General features: G+C 72.3%; 1 protein-coding gene across 1 annotated transcript; it reads right to left on the minus strand.

The window, feature by feature from the left end:
* Positions 1-706: 706 nt before the first annotated feature.
* On the minus strand, positions 707-7,757 carry PHC2 (polyhomeotic homolog 2). The gene is made up of 14 exons (XM_050714871.1): positions 7,608-7,757; positions 7,196-7,354; positions 7,024-7,101; positions 6,738-6,899; positions 5,699-5,803; positions 5,390-5,600; positions 4,391-4,719; positions 3,738-3,897; positions 2,666-2,868; positions 2,417-2,546; positions 2,170-2,284; positions 1,952-2,087; positions 1,549-1,855; positions 707-1,466 (listed from the first exon to the last, which is right to left on the minus strand). The coding sequence occupies exons 1-14, from the start codon at positions 7,755-7,757 to the stop codon at positions 1,312-1,314; spliced, it is 2,400 nt and encodes a 799-aa protein (XP_050570828.1). The 3' UTR covers positions 707-1,311.
* Positions 7,758-13,974: the final 6,217 nt, after the last annotated feature.

Consider the following 13,974-nt stretch of genomic DNA (forward strand, 5'->3'; position numbering starts at 1 on the left):
ACCATCTGGTCCAACCATCCCCTACCACCACCATCACCCGCTAACCGTGTCCCCAAGCACCACGTCCAGCCTTTCCTTGAACACCCCCAGGGACGGTGACTCCACCACCTCCCCGGGCAACCCGTCCCAACGCCTGACCGCTCTTTCTGAGAAGAAATGTCTCCTCATTTCCAACCTGAACCTCCCCTGGCACAACTTGAGGCAATTCCCTCTGGTCCTATCACTGGTTACCTGTGAGAAGAGGCCGACCCCCAGCTCCCCTTCAGGCAGTTGCAGAGAGCAACGAGGTCTGCCCTGGGCCGCCTCTTCTCCAGCCAAGCACAACAGGGACGTCCCAGACCAATCCCCAGGGGTTAGGACAGGAACAGATGATGGAGGTGCCACCAGGCCCTCCCGTGCCACCAGTGAGCCCCAGCCCCATCACTGATGGAGCGACACAGGGGGGACAACTCCCAGCCCAGGCAGCCCTGGGTCCCTTTCCTGCCCCCCAGCCCCTTCTAGCCTCAGGCTGGTTTTGGCTGCACCCTGCAGCCAGGGAAGGACGTCCCCAGCTGGTGGCACCTGTCCCAGCCCCGGGGGCTGCAGAGCCAGAGGCACCCCCAGGCCCTGGGGGGTACCGCGCGCCTGCTTACGCACCCACAAGGCGGGTGGGTGGGTGCTAGGAGAACATAAAGCATGCAGGGAGGAGGGTTGTTTTTTTTTTCAGTGTTTATTAAAAACAAAAACAGGAAAAAAGGGTTGTGGTTTGTATTTTTCCTTTTTTTTTTTCCTCTTTTCTTAGAAAGACTGGTGGCCAGCAGCAGCGGCGGTGAGCGCTCTGGGGGTCCTTACCTGCCTTGGGGGCTGAACCCCCACCGCCGCCGTCCTCTACTAAGGTGCCCCCAAAACAGCCCAGGGTGGGGGCGACGCCTTCTCCACGAGGCACCCTGAAACGCCCCTCGGGGGGCTACAGCCCCCCTGCCACGTCCTGGCAGGGCCACACGTTAAGGCAATCGTCCTGCTTCGCCCTGCCGTTCCGGGGGGCACGGGGGCCCTCCCTGCCGGAGAAGGGGCCACCCCACGGGGCAGACCCAAGGGGAAGCTATCGCTACGGGCTATGTACACACCCCTGCAGCAGAGCTGCGCCCCGGCCTGGCTGCGGGGCGCAGGGGGGGCTGCCCCGAGGCCATTTGTGCTCAGCAAGTGGATCCCCCCCTGCCCTCCCTCCCCATCCCACCCTGCAGCCCCCAAGCTGGGCAGGGATGAGGGGGGGGCATGGGTCCCCCCTCCCCACCCCGCCAGGAGCGTTCGTGCGGGCCGGTGGCCCCGGCTCTAGGAGTCCTTGAGCATGCTGATGCGGGCGTAGATCTTGAGGGCCGGGCCCAGTTTGATGTTCATGGTGCTCATGAGGTGGTCCTCCTTCAGCAGCAGCAGCGCCTGCCCGTCGATCTCCTGCGCCCTGAACTCCTCCGCGATCTCCTGGCAGCCTGTGGGGACGTGGCCACGTTCAGTACCACCCCAAAAACCGTCTGTGTCCCCCCCAACCCCCTGGCACCCCGCGCTCCTCACCTGGCAGCGAGCGGATGAACTCGTAGACGTCCTCCACGTTCCACTTGCTGGGCTCGCTGGGCAGGAAGCGGTGCCCGATGCCCGCCAGGTCCCGCATGTGCATGTCAGGCAGCTCCATGTCGCGCAGCTCGAGGTCGCGGTCGCCCTGGCGCCGGCGCGAGGTGGACGAGCTGGCCGAGATGGGGGACAGCGGCTCCTCGTAGCTCGAGTTGTCCGAGCAGCGGCTCGAGTCCTCCTGGCTGTGGTTGAGCTGCAGCGACGCCGTCACAGAGAGAGGCACCGAGCCCGTCGGGAGAGAAACCGGCGTCTGCGGGACGGAGCGACCGGGCAGCACCGGCCTCGGAGCTCGCCCGCCTGCGCTCCCCCAGCTTTGGAGACGAGTCGTGCCCACCCCCATCCTCACCTGCTTCTTGGTGTCTTTGCTCAGGGTGGGCACCTTGCAGGTGCGGCGGCGCCCGTGTGGGGGGCCACCAGGTTTCTGCAGCTTGCTGCGGTCGGGGTGGAACAAGCCCACGCGCTTTGTGCACCCCACATTGTACCTGCGGAGGAGAGGGGGTGAGAGAGGGGGGCCGGGGGGGGCCTCCAAGGGGTGCACGGGGAGGGGGCTGGCCCCCGAGTTACCTCTTGGCACAGGCCATGGAGCAGAAGCGCTTGGAGCGCTTGAACTTGTAGGCGAAGTCGACGCGGCCGCAGAGCTCGCACTTCAGCTTCGGGGGGTTCCCCTCCTCTTTGGATTCTGGGGGGCGCGGAGGGACACCCAGAGAGAGAAACGCAGCCAGCTCAGCCGCGGGCGGGGAACGGGGGAGAGAGGGAAGGAGAAGCCGGCGCCCCCTCCCTGTCGCGCTCGGCTCAGGGGGCCGGGCGCTACCTTGCATGTAGGGCTCCTCCATTTCCGAGTCGGTGGTGGTGGTGTTGTCCTGCTGCGGGAGTTTCTCGGCCAGCAGCTCCTGCGCATACTTCTTCTTCAGGTTCCCCACCAGCAGCGAGGACCGCCCCACCTGCGGGAGGGGCGTCAGCGGGGACCCCGGCCCCGCCGCGGGGGCGCACCGAGAGCCCCGGCGGGGAAGGAGGAGGAGGAGGAGGAGGAGGAGGAGGCCGCGGGCGGCCGCACGCGTACCGGGAACGGCTCTGCCCCCTCCTGGATGACGAACCCCTCGATAACGTGCGTCAGGATCTGGGGCTTCACTATGGCCTGGGGCGGTTTGTTCTCACCATTGTGCGGGGCGGCGCCGGCGACGGTGGAGGCAGAGCTCCCGTTCCCCGAGGTCATGCCGGGAGCGCTGGCGTCGGGCTGCGCATGAACGCGGTCGGCGCCCGGCTCTGCGGGGGCGAGGACGCCCGTCAGCCCCGGGGGGGCCGCGCTGACGCCGCGCTGACGCGGGGCCCCGCGCAACCGGGCCGCGGCCGCCCCCGCCGGGCCCTCGCCGGGCACCCCCCCGGCCCCGCCGCCCCCCCCGGGAGCCGCCGCCAGGACCCCGCGGCGCGGCGCGGCGCGGCCCAGCGGTGGCGGCGGGCCCCGGTGGGCCCTGCCGATGCCGCGCTCCCCCCCCCCGCCCTACCTGCGCCCGGGCCGCGGCGGCGGACGGCTCCGGGCCGGGGGCGGATGCGGAAGTGAGGTCAGCGCCCGCCGGGCCGGGCCGGGCCGGGCCGGGCCGAGCCGGGGCGGCGGGGCGGGGCGGGGCCGGGCGCGCACTCACCGGCGGCGCTCAGCGGCGCGGCGGCCCCGGCGGCGCCATGGCGGGGACAAAGGCGGCGCGGGCGGCGCTCGGCGGCGGCGGCGCGGGGACAAAGGCGGCGGCGGGGCCGGGCCGGGCCGGGGCGGCGGCGGCGGCTGCGCGGGGCGGGGCGGGGCCGGGCCAGAAGCCACGCCCCCAAGCCCCCATTGGCCGGCGCGGCCGCCTCGCGCGCGCCTGCGCGCGGCGCCGCCGGGGAGGGGGGGACGGAGCCCTCCGCGAGAGGGGGCGGGGACAGAAGGAGGCGGGGCTTGGGGGGAGGGCGCGGCCAAGCGGACAGCGGGCGTGGTCATGCAAATCAGGGGGCGGGGCCTCGAGGAGGGGCGGGGCCTCCCCAGCCCCGCGCCCTCGGGTCTCGCCTCGCAGACCCCCGGGGGAGCCCCCGCAGCCCCCCCGCAGCCCCGGTGCCGGCCCCGCCCCCGCCCGTGCCTCAGTTTGCCCCCCCCCGGCGCTTACCGTGAGCGGGGGGCCGCTCGCCCGGGGGGGCCTCGGGGCCCGGGGGGGCGGCGGGCGGCGAGAGGGCGGGGGGCTGCGGCGGGGCGGCGGGCGGGCTCTCGGCGCTCCTCTCGGCGGGCAGCGGGTCCCGGCGGGCGCCCTCGGGGACGCTGAGCGGGGGCTGCGGCGGGGACAGCGTCAGGGCCCCCCCGGCACGGGGGCACCGCGGGGGCCGGCCCGTGCACGCGCCGGGGCTGGGGCCTGGTGAGCGGGCATGGGCACGGGCACGGCCCGACGATGCCCGCACGCCGACGGGGCGCCCGCGCGTGGGTCACGCCCGCATGCGGTGCGCGGGGCTGGGGTGCACGGACCCCCCCCCCCCCCGTGCCCCTGCGCACGGGGACCGGGGCTGCGCACGCACTGGCGGCGACCGGCCACACGCGCGTGCGCTGGCCTGGCGCGAAGGCGGCCGCACGCCTGTGTGCGTGTCAGGCACACGCGTGCACGGGGCAGACGCGTGTCCGTGCCCGGAGACGCACGCACACCCACGTGCACCTGCCCGCAGCAAGCGCGCCTCCCCATGCACCCCCCGCACAGACCAGGACCCCCCCCCCGTGCCCCCCAGCTCTCGCCAGCCGGATGGGGGGGCACCGGGGGGCCGGGGGGGCCCTCACCGTGGCACCGGCGGGCTGCAGCTGCAGGATGACGGCGGAGGCGTGCTGGAACTTGCGGGGGGCCCCGTGGCAGCCGGGGTGCCCGTTGGGGGCGGCGCCATCGGCCCCCGCCCCGTGGGGGACCCCCGGGCCGGCCCCTGCTTTGGGCGGGGGGACCGGGCCAGGGCTGGCGGGGGGCAGCGGCTGGAGCTGGGGGGCGGCCGGCCCCGGGGGGGGCTGCCCGCGGGGCGCCAGCTGCTGCTGCTGCTGCTGCTGCTGGATGACGAACTGCTGCTGCATCGGCTTCGGCGGCTGCTGCAGGAACTGGGGCGGCTGCAGCGGGGCGTAGGCTGCGGGGACAGGGCCCGCGGCATCGTCACCGGCGCCTCGCCCCCGGCACGTCTCCCCCAGCTCCGCCTGGGGCCCCCTCCCCGCGAGGCTGCGCCCGGCCTGGCACCCGTTCACCCTGGGCCCTAGTGACAACAGGTGCCAGCTGCTGCACCGGCTTGGTGGCCGGGGTGAGGCTGTCCCGGTGGGGTCCCCGTTCTGGGAGGCGCATCGGCACAGCACCCCGAGGCTGGGTCACCCCAGCAGGGTGCTGGGTGCCCGGGGAGCGAACAGCCTTCGGCCCGGTAGGCGAGCTGTGGGGAGGAACCCCCTCGCCCCTCTGGCCCGCAGCCTCACTGCCCCGCCAGCCCTGGCCCCGGGGTTTCTAGCGGCCCGCGGGTCCCGAAGGCAGGCAGGGGTGCTGCCGCACCGCAAACGCCAGCGAGGGCCATCATTAGGCTTCAGAGCGAACAACCCCGCAGGCCGTTCAGCTGAGAGCCGGCCCCGTTCGGCTCACCCAGCCCCGACTTCCAGAAGGGCTGCAGGTCCCGCGCAGGCCCTACAGGGCCCACCATCAGTCTGTAGGGTGAATGCCCTGCAGCCTCCCTTCCTGCGCCTCTCACTGGGTCCCCCCCCCCCAGCACCCAACGGGTGCCCCACGCCCCCGCCACCCCCCACGGCGCAGCACCTTACCTGGGGCGACGAGCGGGTGGGCGGCTGCGGGGGCGGCGGCGCGGGCCAGGGGGTGGGTGCGGGCCTCGGGGCCCTCGGCCTTTTTGAGGTGGTCGCCGGGGGTCTCGGGTAGGGGGACCCGGGGGGGGCCGGCCCGGGGGGGGCAGCCGGGGGGCTTCATGGCGAGGGCGGGGAGGTGGGGGCCGGCGGGGCGCAGCGCCAGGCTGTGCACCTGCAATGGCAGCGGGTCAGCGGGGGGGAGCTGGCAAAGGGGTGGGGGGGGGACAAAGGGGTGCCGGGGGGGCCTTACCCCCTCACTGGGGGGCTCACCTGGGGGGCGGCGGGTGGCGGGGCGGGCGGCGGGGCCGGTGGCGGGGCGGGCGCGGGGCTCTCGGGCCGGACGGCGCTCACGGGGCCCGTGGGCGTGAAGATGAGCTGGGGCGGAGAGAAGAGTGGGTGCATGTCCCCAGTGCGTGGGGGTGGCACCCTACACGTGTGTGTCCCCCAGAAACATCCTCGTGGGGTGGCAGAAGCGTGGGGTATGACCTGTGGGTACCCGTGGGGTCTGAGCACCCCGTATCAGAGGCACCCTGTGGGGTCTGGGCACCCCCAGTGCTGTGGGGAACACCCTATAGGGTGTAGGCATCCCATGGGGTCTGACACCCCTTGCCCAGGGCCAAGGGCACCCTCTTGGGGCCAGGCACCCTACAATAGGCCTATGGGTACCCCCTGGAGTCTGGGCACCCCGTGGTGAGGGCGAGGGGCACCCTGTGGGGTCTGGGTGTCTGTCGGGGTCTGGGCACCCCCAGCAGGGTGAAAGCACTCCATGAAGTCTAATGGTCCTTAACCCCATAGGATGGACGCCCTACACAGCCTGGGCACCCCCCAGCAGCGCGGGGCACACTCTATAGGGCCTAGGTGCCCAGTGGGGCCTGGACACGCCAGGGTGGGGCAACGGGCACCCTATGGGGTCTGAGGACCCCAGAGGAGGGTGTGGGTACCCTGTGGGGTTTGGGCACCCCCAGCAGTGCCACGGGCACCCTATGGGCTCAGGTGCTCCCTACAGGCGCACCCCACAGCAGTGTGACAGGCACCCTACGGAGCCTGGACACCCCACAGCAGGGTAAAGGGCTCTCTGTAGGGTCTGGTTACCCCATGGAGGAGCGATGGACACCCCACTATGTCCAGGCCACCCCACAGCACGGCGAAGGGCACCCTAGGGCCTTTGCGCATCCTCAAGGTTCCTCCGCAGGTGGGTGCCCAGCACCGGCGGGTACCCTACGGGTCCCGGCGGCCTCGCGGCGCGCTGCCGGCCGCCCCTGTGGGTCCCGGCCGCCCCCCCAGCGCCGTGAGGCAGGGCGCCTCTTACCATCTGCGCCCGCAGGTACATCTGGGCCTGGCTGGCGGTGAGGGTGGGCGAGGCGGTGTTGCCCAGCAGCACGGCCTGCTGCGCGATGCCCGACGTGCCGGGGGCGACGCTCTGCGCCCGGTTCAGGAGCTGGGCGGCCGCCGGCGACGTCGCCAGGTTGATCTGCAAACGGGGAGGGGGGGGGGGGGGGGGGTGGCGGTGGGAGAAGGCTGGGCTGCCGGGCCGGCTGGGGGCGGGGGGGGGGGCCGTGCCGCGGCGGCGGGGGGGTACGGGGCCGGGGACTCACCGTGGGCTGCTGCGCTGGTGCCGCCTGGTTGCCGTTGGCGCCCGAGGAACCGCTCTGCCTGTTGGCCGCCAGGCTGGCCTGCGGGGCAAGGAGCAGAGCGTCACCGAAAGCGCAGCACCCACGGGTGCCCCCCGCAGCGTGCTGGGTGGGGGTGAGGGGGGGGGGGCCCTACCTGCTGCACGGCGGCCAGGCTCTGGAGCTGGGCGCTGGTGAGGTGCTGCTGCTGCAGGGCGGCCGTCTGCAGCATCAGGTGCTGCTGCTGCGCGGCGTACATCTGCTGCAGGTACTGCGCCGCCGTGTTGGGCTGCCGGTGCAGCGCCTGCTGGATCACCTGCGGGGCGGCGGCAGCGTCCCCAAAACGCCTGCCCCGACCCCGGCACCCCGTAACGCCGGTAAGCGTCGCCCTTGAACCAGGACCTCCCAGCGCCCGGGGGGTTTTCTCTGTTCTGAACCCGGCGCCGGATCTGACCCGCTCCAAGCCCAACCCGGCCCCGTTTTTGGGTTTGTTTCCCATGTTCTGATTCCGGACCGCGTTCCCGGCGTCCCAAATACTCCGGGCGTCTTCCCGCCAGGCGCCGCCCTACCTGGACGGTCTGGCGGTCAGGGATGCCGCTGTAGACGGAGATCTGGGGGGCAGGCGGGCGGCCGGTGCCGGTGCTGCTGGGCGTCGTGCCGGTGCCGCCGGCGCTGCTGGAGGGCGGCTGCGGGGGTGCCGGGAGCTGCTCGTTCTCCATGGCGGCCGGCCGGGGCCGCGCGAGGCGGCAGGGGTCAGGCTAGAGCTGGGGGGAGACGGAGCTGGGTGAGGGGGGCACCTCCCAGCGGGGACCCCCAGGCAGGGGGGCCCAAGGGTCCTGACCGGGGTCCCCCAGCCTCGTGCCTCCGCCCCGCTGCTGGCACCTTCCTGCGGCACCTCAAAGGCGGCGGCGGGGGGCCCGGCCCCCTCCCCGCTGCTTCCTGCCCCCAGGCCCGGCTGCGGGCTGGGGGCTGGGGCTGGGCACTCGCAGCCCCCTGGCCCCCCAGGGCTGTGTCGGGGAACGCACGTGCCCAGCGGCTCCCAGGTTCACGGGGCTGGGGCTGGGGGAGCGGTGCTGGGGTGCTGCGGGGGGCCCCAGGGTAGGTGGGACGGAGGGCGGGACAGAGGGACAGAGGGACACAGGGCTGGGCGGTGGGACAGAGGGACGGACGGAGCCACGCGCCGAGGCCCCCACTGCTCCTCTTCCCCCCAGCCACCCGCAGATCTGGGCGGGAGCCTCCAGGGCTCTGGAGGCCCCCCGGTGTCTGGGTGCCCCCATCCTGGGGGTGCCACCGGGGCGCCCCGGCTGGATCCTGCCTGGCCCTGGGTGCTGAGCGAGCGGCGGGGTGGGACGGGAGGGGAATGGGACGGGGACGGGACGGGGACGGGATGAGGACGGGAAGGGACAAGGATGAGATGGGACAGGGATGGGGACGGGGACGGGATGGGGATGGGATGGGGATGGGAAGGGACAAGGATGGGACAGGACAGGGATGGGATGGGGACGGGATGGGATGGGGATGGGAAGGGACAAGGATGGGACAGGACAGGGATGGGATGGGGACGGGATGAGCCTCCAGGCACTGGGGAAAGGGGAAAGTGCTGAGGGGACGGAGGGAAGGACGGGCAGAAGGAAGGATGGCCAGAAAGATGGACAGGAGTGGGAACGGTGAGGGGAAGGAAGGAGGGACGGACGGACGGACGGACAGCCGGACGGAGGGAAGGGATGTAGGGAGGATGTAAAGGACAGAAGGAAGGGAAGGGGGAGGACAGACAGAGTGACGGACGGGAAGCACGGACAGGAAGGGAAGGGATGAGGGGAGGGAGAGAAGGAAAGAAGGAAGCAGGAAAGGGACAAAGGACAGGAGGGCCGGGGACAGAGGTCGGAAGGGATGGAGGGACGGGTGGAAGAAGGGACGGAAGGGTGGATGGGAGGGACGGACAGATGGAAGTGGGGAAGGGAGGAAGGAGGGAAGATGGAAGGAGATGAAGGGAGGAAGAACAGCCAGAAGGAACGGAGGGACAGACGGAAGGGACAAAGGGACGGGGGACGGGGACAGAAGGAAGTAGGGAAGGGACGGGAGGAAGCAAAGAGAGGAAGGGAGGGAAAGACGGATGGATGCAGGAAAGGGCTGAGGGGGGAGGACGGACAGAAGGACAGACAGGAGGAAATGGGAAGGGGGCGAAGGGAAGGACAAGGAAAGACAGAATGACAGACGGAGGGGAGGAACAAACGGACAGACGGATGGATGGGAGGGAAGGGACAAAGGGAGGGAAGGAGAGAAGGACGGACGGACGGATGAGAGAGGAAGGGGACAAAAGGAGGGAGGGAAGGGTGGGGAGAGGAGGGAGGAAAGGGATGAAGGGAGCGAGGGAAGAGGGACGGATGGATAAAAAAGGCAGGGATGGACGAAAGTACGGAGGGAGGGAGGGACGGACAGAAAGAGGACAGAGGACGGAAGTACGGAAGGGACGAAGGAAGGGGGACAGGGGTGGAAGGAAGGAGGAAAAGCAGAGAAGGAAGGACGGACAAAGACGAAGGGAGGGAGGGAAGGACCGACAGACGGAAGTAGGAAATGTACGAATGGGGGGAAGGACAGACGGACGGACGGCAGGACAGGAGTGGCACGGGGCGCAGGGAGGGAAGGGCGGCAGGGAGCAGCGAAGGAAAGGGCCGAAGGGTGGGAGGGGAGGCCAGGGGGCGGAAGGGGTGGAAGGAGAGGAACCGAAGGAAGAAAGGATGGACGGAGGGGACAAAGGGGAGGACAGAAGGAAGCGGGCAAGGGACGGACTGGGAGGGATGGAAGGGCGGGAGGAGGAGGACAGGGACGGAGGGCGCTGGGTGCTGTCGAGGCCGCAGGGAGGTCCCAGGGCAGCAGCAGGACGGAGCAGGAGCACCTCCAGCACCTCCAGCACCACCGCGACCCCGGCCGACGCCAGCGCCATGCCCACGCCACCGGGCCGTGGCCACCAGGACCTGGTGGCTCTGCTGCCACCGCCCGCAGCCACCGCGTCCTGGCGCTCCCAGAGGTGCCGAGGGGCCTCCGGCCACCTGCCCAGCGGTGGCCCCGCCACACGTCCCGGCTGAGCCCCCGTGGGTGCCACCACAGCGGGCGCCACCACGGCGGGTGCCACGGCCAGCACCAGGGACAGCGGCGCCGGGTGCTCCACCATGGACAGCGGCCACGGTGGCCACAGCAGGTGGCCTTGGTGGCCACGGCGGGTGACCCCGTTGGCCACGCCATGGCATGGCACGGACAAAACCCGGCGCCGCACCCGGGTGGCAGGCCCAGGGGACGTGGCAGCGGCGACGTCCCCCGGCCTTGGCAGCGCGTGACTGCCCGCGGCGCCGTGTCCCTGGAGGGCGCCGCTGCCCCGATGCGCGTGGGGACACCAGCAGCGCAGTGGCTCAGGTGCCACGGTGCCCGGGCACGTCTCCTGAGGCCCATCCCTGCTCCACGGCCTGGTGTCGCCGTCCCCGGCGCCGCTTCATCCCGGTGTCCCCGCCGCAGGGCCGTGGCGCCTCGCGTCGTGCCCCGGCTCTGACCGCTGCCACGTGTCCGCCATGTGCCGGCCTCGACGCCGCCCGGGCGGGAACCGTGCTCCGTGCCCCGCGCCCAGCGGCCGCGCTCCCTCGGCCGGGTGCAGCGCTGCGGGTGCCGGTCCTGGCGGCACCGCGGCCCCGGGGACACCGGCACCGGTACCGGGCGGGGGGCGAGGGGCTGGGGGCGGCCACGCCGGGCCCTGCCGGAGCCGGAACCCTGCCGAGGGGCAGCCCCGGCTCCCCCCGCCCGGCCCCGGGCCCCCCTCGGTGGGTGCCGGAGCCCCCCCGGGGGGAGGCAAAACCGGGGGGCGGGGGGGGACGGGGGGGGGGGGGAAGGGGGACCCGGGGGGGCGGCGGGCGGGGGGAGCCGAGGTTGGGGGGGGGCGGGGCGGCGCTGCCGGTACCCGCGGGGCGCTGCCGGTGCCCGGGGCCGCGCCGGGGCGGCGGGGGGGGGAAACTGAGGCACGGCGGCGGCGCGGCCCCGCGGCCACACGGCCACACGGACGCGTGCGCGGCGCGGCCCGGCCCCGCCCCCCCCGGCCCCGTTCTCTCCCCCCCCTCCCCTTCCCCCTCCCCATCCCCCGGCCCAGACAAAGCCGCCGGGGCCGCGAGGCGCGGCGCGGCGCTCCCGGTACCTGCGGCCCCGCGGCCCGGGCCGAGCGGCTCCCGCCGGCCATGACGGAGGCGCCTCCGGGGGCTGCGGCCGCGCGGGCCGGCGGGGCGGGGCGGGGCCGGCGGGAGGGGCGGGGCCGGCGGGCAGGGGGCGGGGCCGGCGGGCAGGGGGCGGGGCCGGGCGGGGCGGGGCGGGGCCGGGCGGCTCGGCGCTCCCTCAGGCGGCGGCGCGGCGGCGGGCGGCCGGGGCTCATTTGCATGCCGCCGCGCGTCACGTGCGCCGCGCGCCCAATCAGCGCCTCGCCGGCCCGCCGGACACGACCCCTGCGCCTCGCGCCCGGGGCTCGGCCTGCCGCGGCTCGCGCTCGCCATGGCAACGGGGAGGGGAGGGGAGGGGAGGGGAAGGGAAGGGAAGGGGGGGGGGGGCCCCGGCCGGGTCGTCATGGCGACGGGGGCGGGGCTGCCCGCGCGCTGCCCCGGGAGCGGAGGGGGGGGCGGCGGGAGGCTGGGAGCGGGGGGCGGAACCGGGGGGCAAGCGGCGAGCGTGCAAGGCTGGGGGCAAGCGTGCAAAAACGGGGGGGCATGGGGCGAGTGTGCAAAAGTGGGGTGCAAGCGGCAAGTGTGCGAAAGTGGGGAGCAAGCGGCAAGTGTGCAAAACTGGGGAGCAGACAGGAAGTGTGCAAAAACGGGGTGCAAACGGCAAACCTCCAAAAACGGGGTGCAAGCGGCAAGCGCGCAAAAGTGGGATGCAATCGTCAAGTGTGCAAAACCGGGCTGCAAACAGCAAGAGTGCAAAACCGGGCTGCCATGAGCAAGCGGGCAAAAGCGGGGGGCAAGCAGCAAGCGTGCAAAACTGGGATGCGATCGCCAAGCGTGCAAAACCGGGGTGCACGCAGCAATGCCGCAGAACCGGGGCGCACGCGGCGAGCCCGGGACACGCCAGGTCCGAAGGGGACCGCCCCACGCCCCCTTGGTCGCTGCAGGGGCTCGCTCGAGCAGCAGCCTAGCGGCTAATTGCGGCTAATTGCCGCGGGCTAATTGCAGCGGCGCATCCGGGGCGCCCACGAGCAGCATCGGCGCCCCCAGCCCGCTGTCCCCCGGGGGGGCTTCCCTCGGCGGGGACGGACGGACGGAGGGACGGACAGCCTCAAGCAGGAGCAAATGGGGCTGGGGGCTGGGGCCGGGCTCTGACCCCCCCCGCCCGGTGCTCCCGAAGGGCTCCTGGGTGTGCAACGGGGCGCGAGGCTTCGGGCACGGCACTCCCGGGTCTGCAACGGCGTGCAGGGGTTTGCACGGGGGGGGGGGGGACACGGATTTGCAGAAGGTTTGCAGAAGGGACACACGGATTTGCGGGGGGGGGGACACGGATTTGCAGGGGACCACACGGATTTGCAGGGGGGGACACGGATTTGCAGGGGGGGGACACGGATTTGCTGGGGGGGGGGGGCTCTGTTCTGCACCTGGGGCTCGAGCATTTGCACGAGGGGCCCCAGGCTTTGCAGCAGGGACTTGCGGCTTTGGGGCTCTCAGGGGGCTGCACAGGGCGCGGGGGCTCCCACCCAGCGCCCGAGGCCGGTGTTGGGCACGGAGCAGCCACCGGGGGCCGGGACTCCCCCACCCGGGCTTCGCTGCAGCCGCCACGAGGGGGCGACGCCTGCCCTGCGATGCGGTGCCTGCAGGCCCGGGCTCGGGGCTGCACAAGGAGCCTTTCTCCCTTTTTCTCCCTTTCCCCCCCCTTTTTTTTTTTTTTTTCGCCCCCTTCCCTGCGCAGGCAGCGCCCAGTAGCGGGGAGCACCCATGGGCGCAGCCCCCCGCCGGCCCTCTGGGACCCACGAGCACCCGCACGTCAAACAGCTCCGTAGCAGCCGGTGGCCCAAACCAGGCGTTTTTCAACCCAAAAAGGCGACGGCTTCACCTCCACGTTTTGGGGTCACGGCGATGGGCCCCATGCAAGGCCGGCACCCCTCGGGCTCCGGGGCGCAGGAGCGAGCTGGGACCGGGCTGGGCCCCGCGTGCCGACGTCGCACCTGCGGCACGGCCACCGGCACCGCGCTCCCGCCACGCTCTTCCCGTGCTCGCACCGGGGAGCCGGGCAGGAAAAGCTTTTAAGCAGAAATCCTCATTGTTTCCACCCAGCGGGGTGGCCATTCAGCCTCCAAACACACGGAGGGCTGGGTTTCCAGGAGGAAATTTCCCTCCAGCCGCAAGGGGATGTTAAAAAAAAATATATTAAAAAAAATAAAAATAAAAAAAATGCTGCTTTTGGCCCCAAATCTCGGTGGGGGGGGAGGGGGGGGGACGCTCAGCGAGGTGTGGCCCAGCCGCCCCGCGTGGGCTTGGCGGGCACAAATATTTGTGCGGATAATGAGGAGCGGGTGGGCGCCGGGGAACAAAGCGCGGACGCGGCGCATCCCCGCGAACAATGGGGCCGGATATTTCCTGGTGGGAGCGAGGCCCGGGGACGGAGCTGGCTCACATCCGCCTACCTATGGGCCCCGCGCTGCCCGGGTGGGCTCACGGTGCCACCGGGACCCCGATTCACATCCCCGGGGGGTGCAAGGGGGCTCTGCCCCTGCCCTCTGGTGCCACGGGGGTCCCAAAGCCCCTTGGGTTGACTCGCACCCGTCCCTCACATCCTCCTGGGACGTGGCACAGGGGTCACTGCCCTTCCCAGGGCTTGCATTTTGCCTGACCCCTTTTTCCGAGCAAATTGCTCCCAAATCCTTCCTCCCCGAGGGTCACAGCGGTTGCCAGCAACATCCCCAGAGCATCATCACCCCCA

The sequence above is a fragment of the Cygnus atratus genome, chromosome 21, assembly GCF_013377495.2.
Source record: "Cygnus atratus isolate AKBS03 ecotype Queensland, Australia chromosome 21, CAtr_DNAZoo_HiC_assembly, whole genome shotgun sequence".
NCBI classification, from domain to species: Eukaryota; Metazoa; Chordata; class Aves; order Anseriformes; family Anatidae; genus Cygnus; species Cygnus atratus.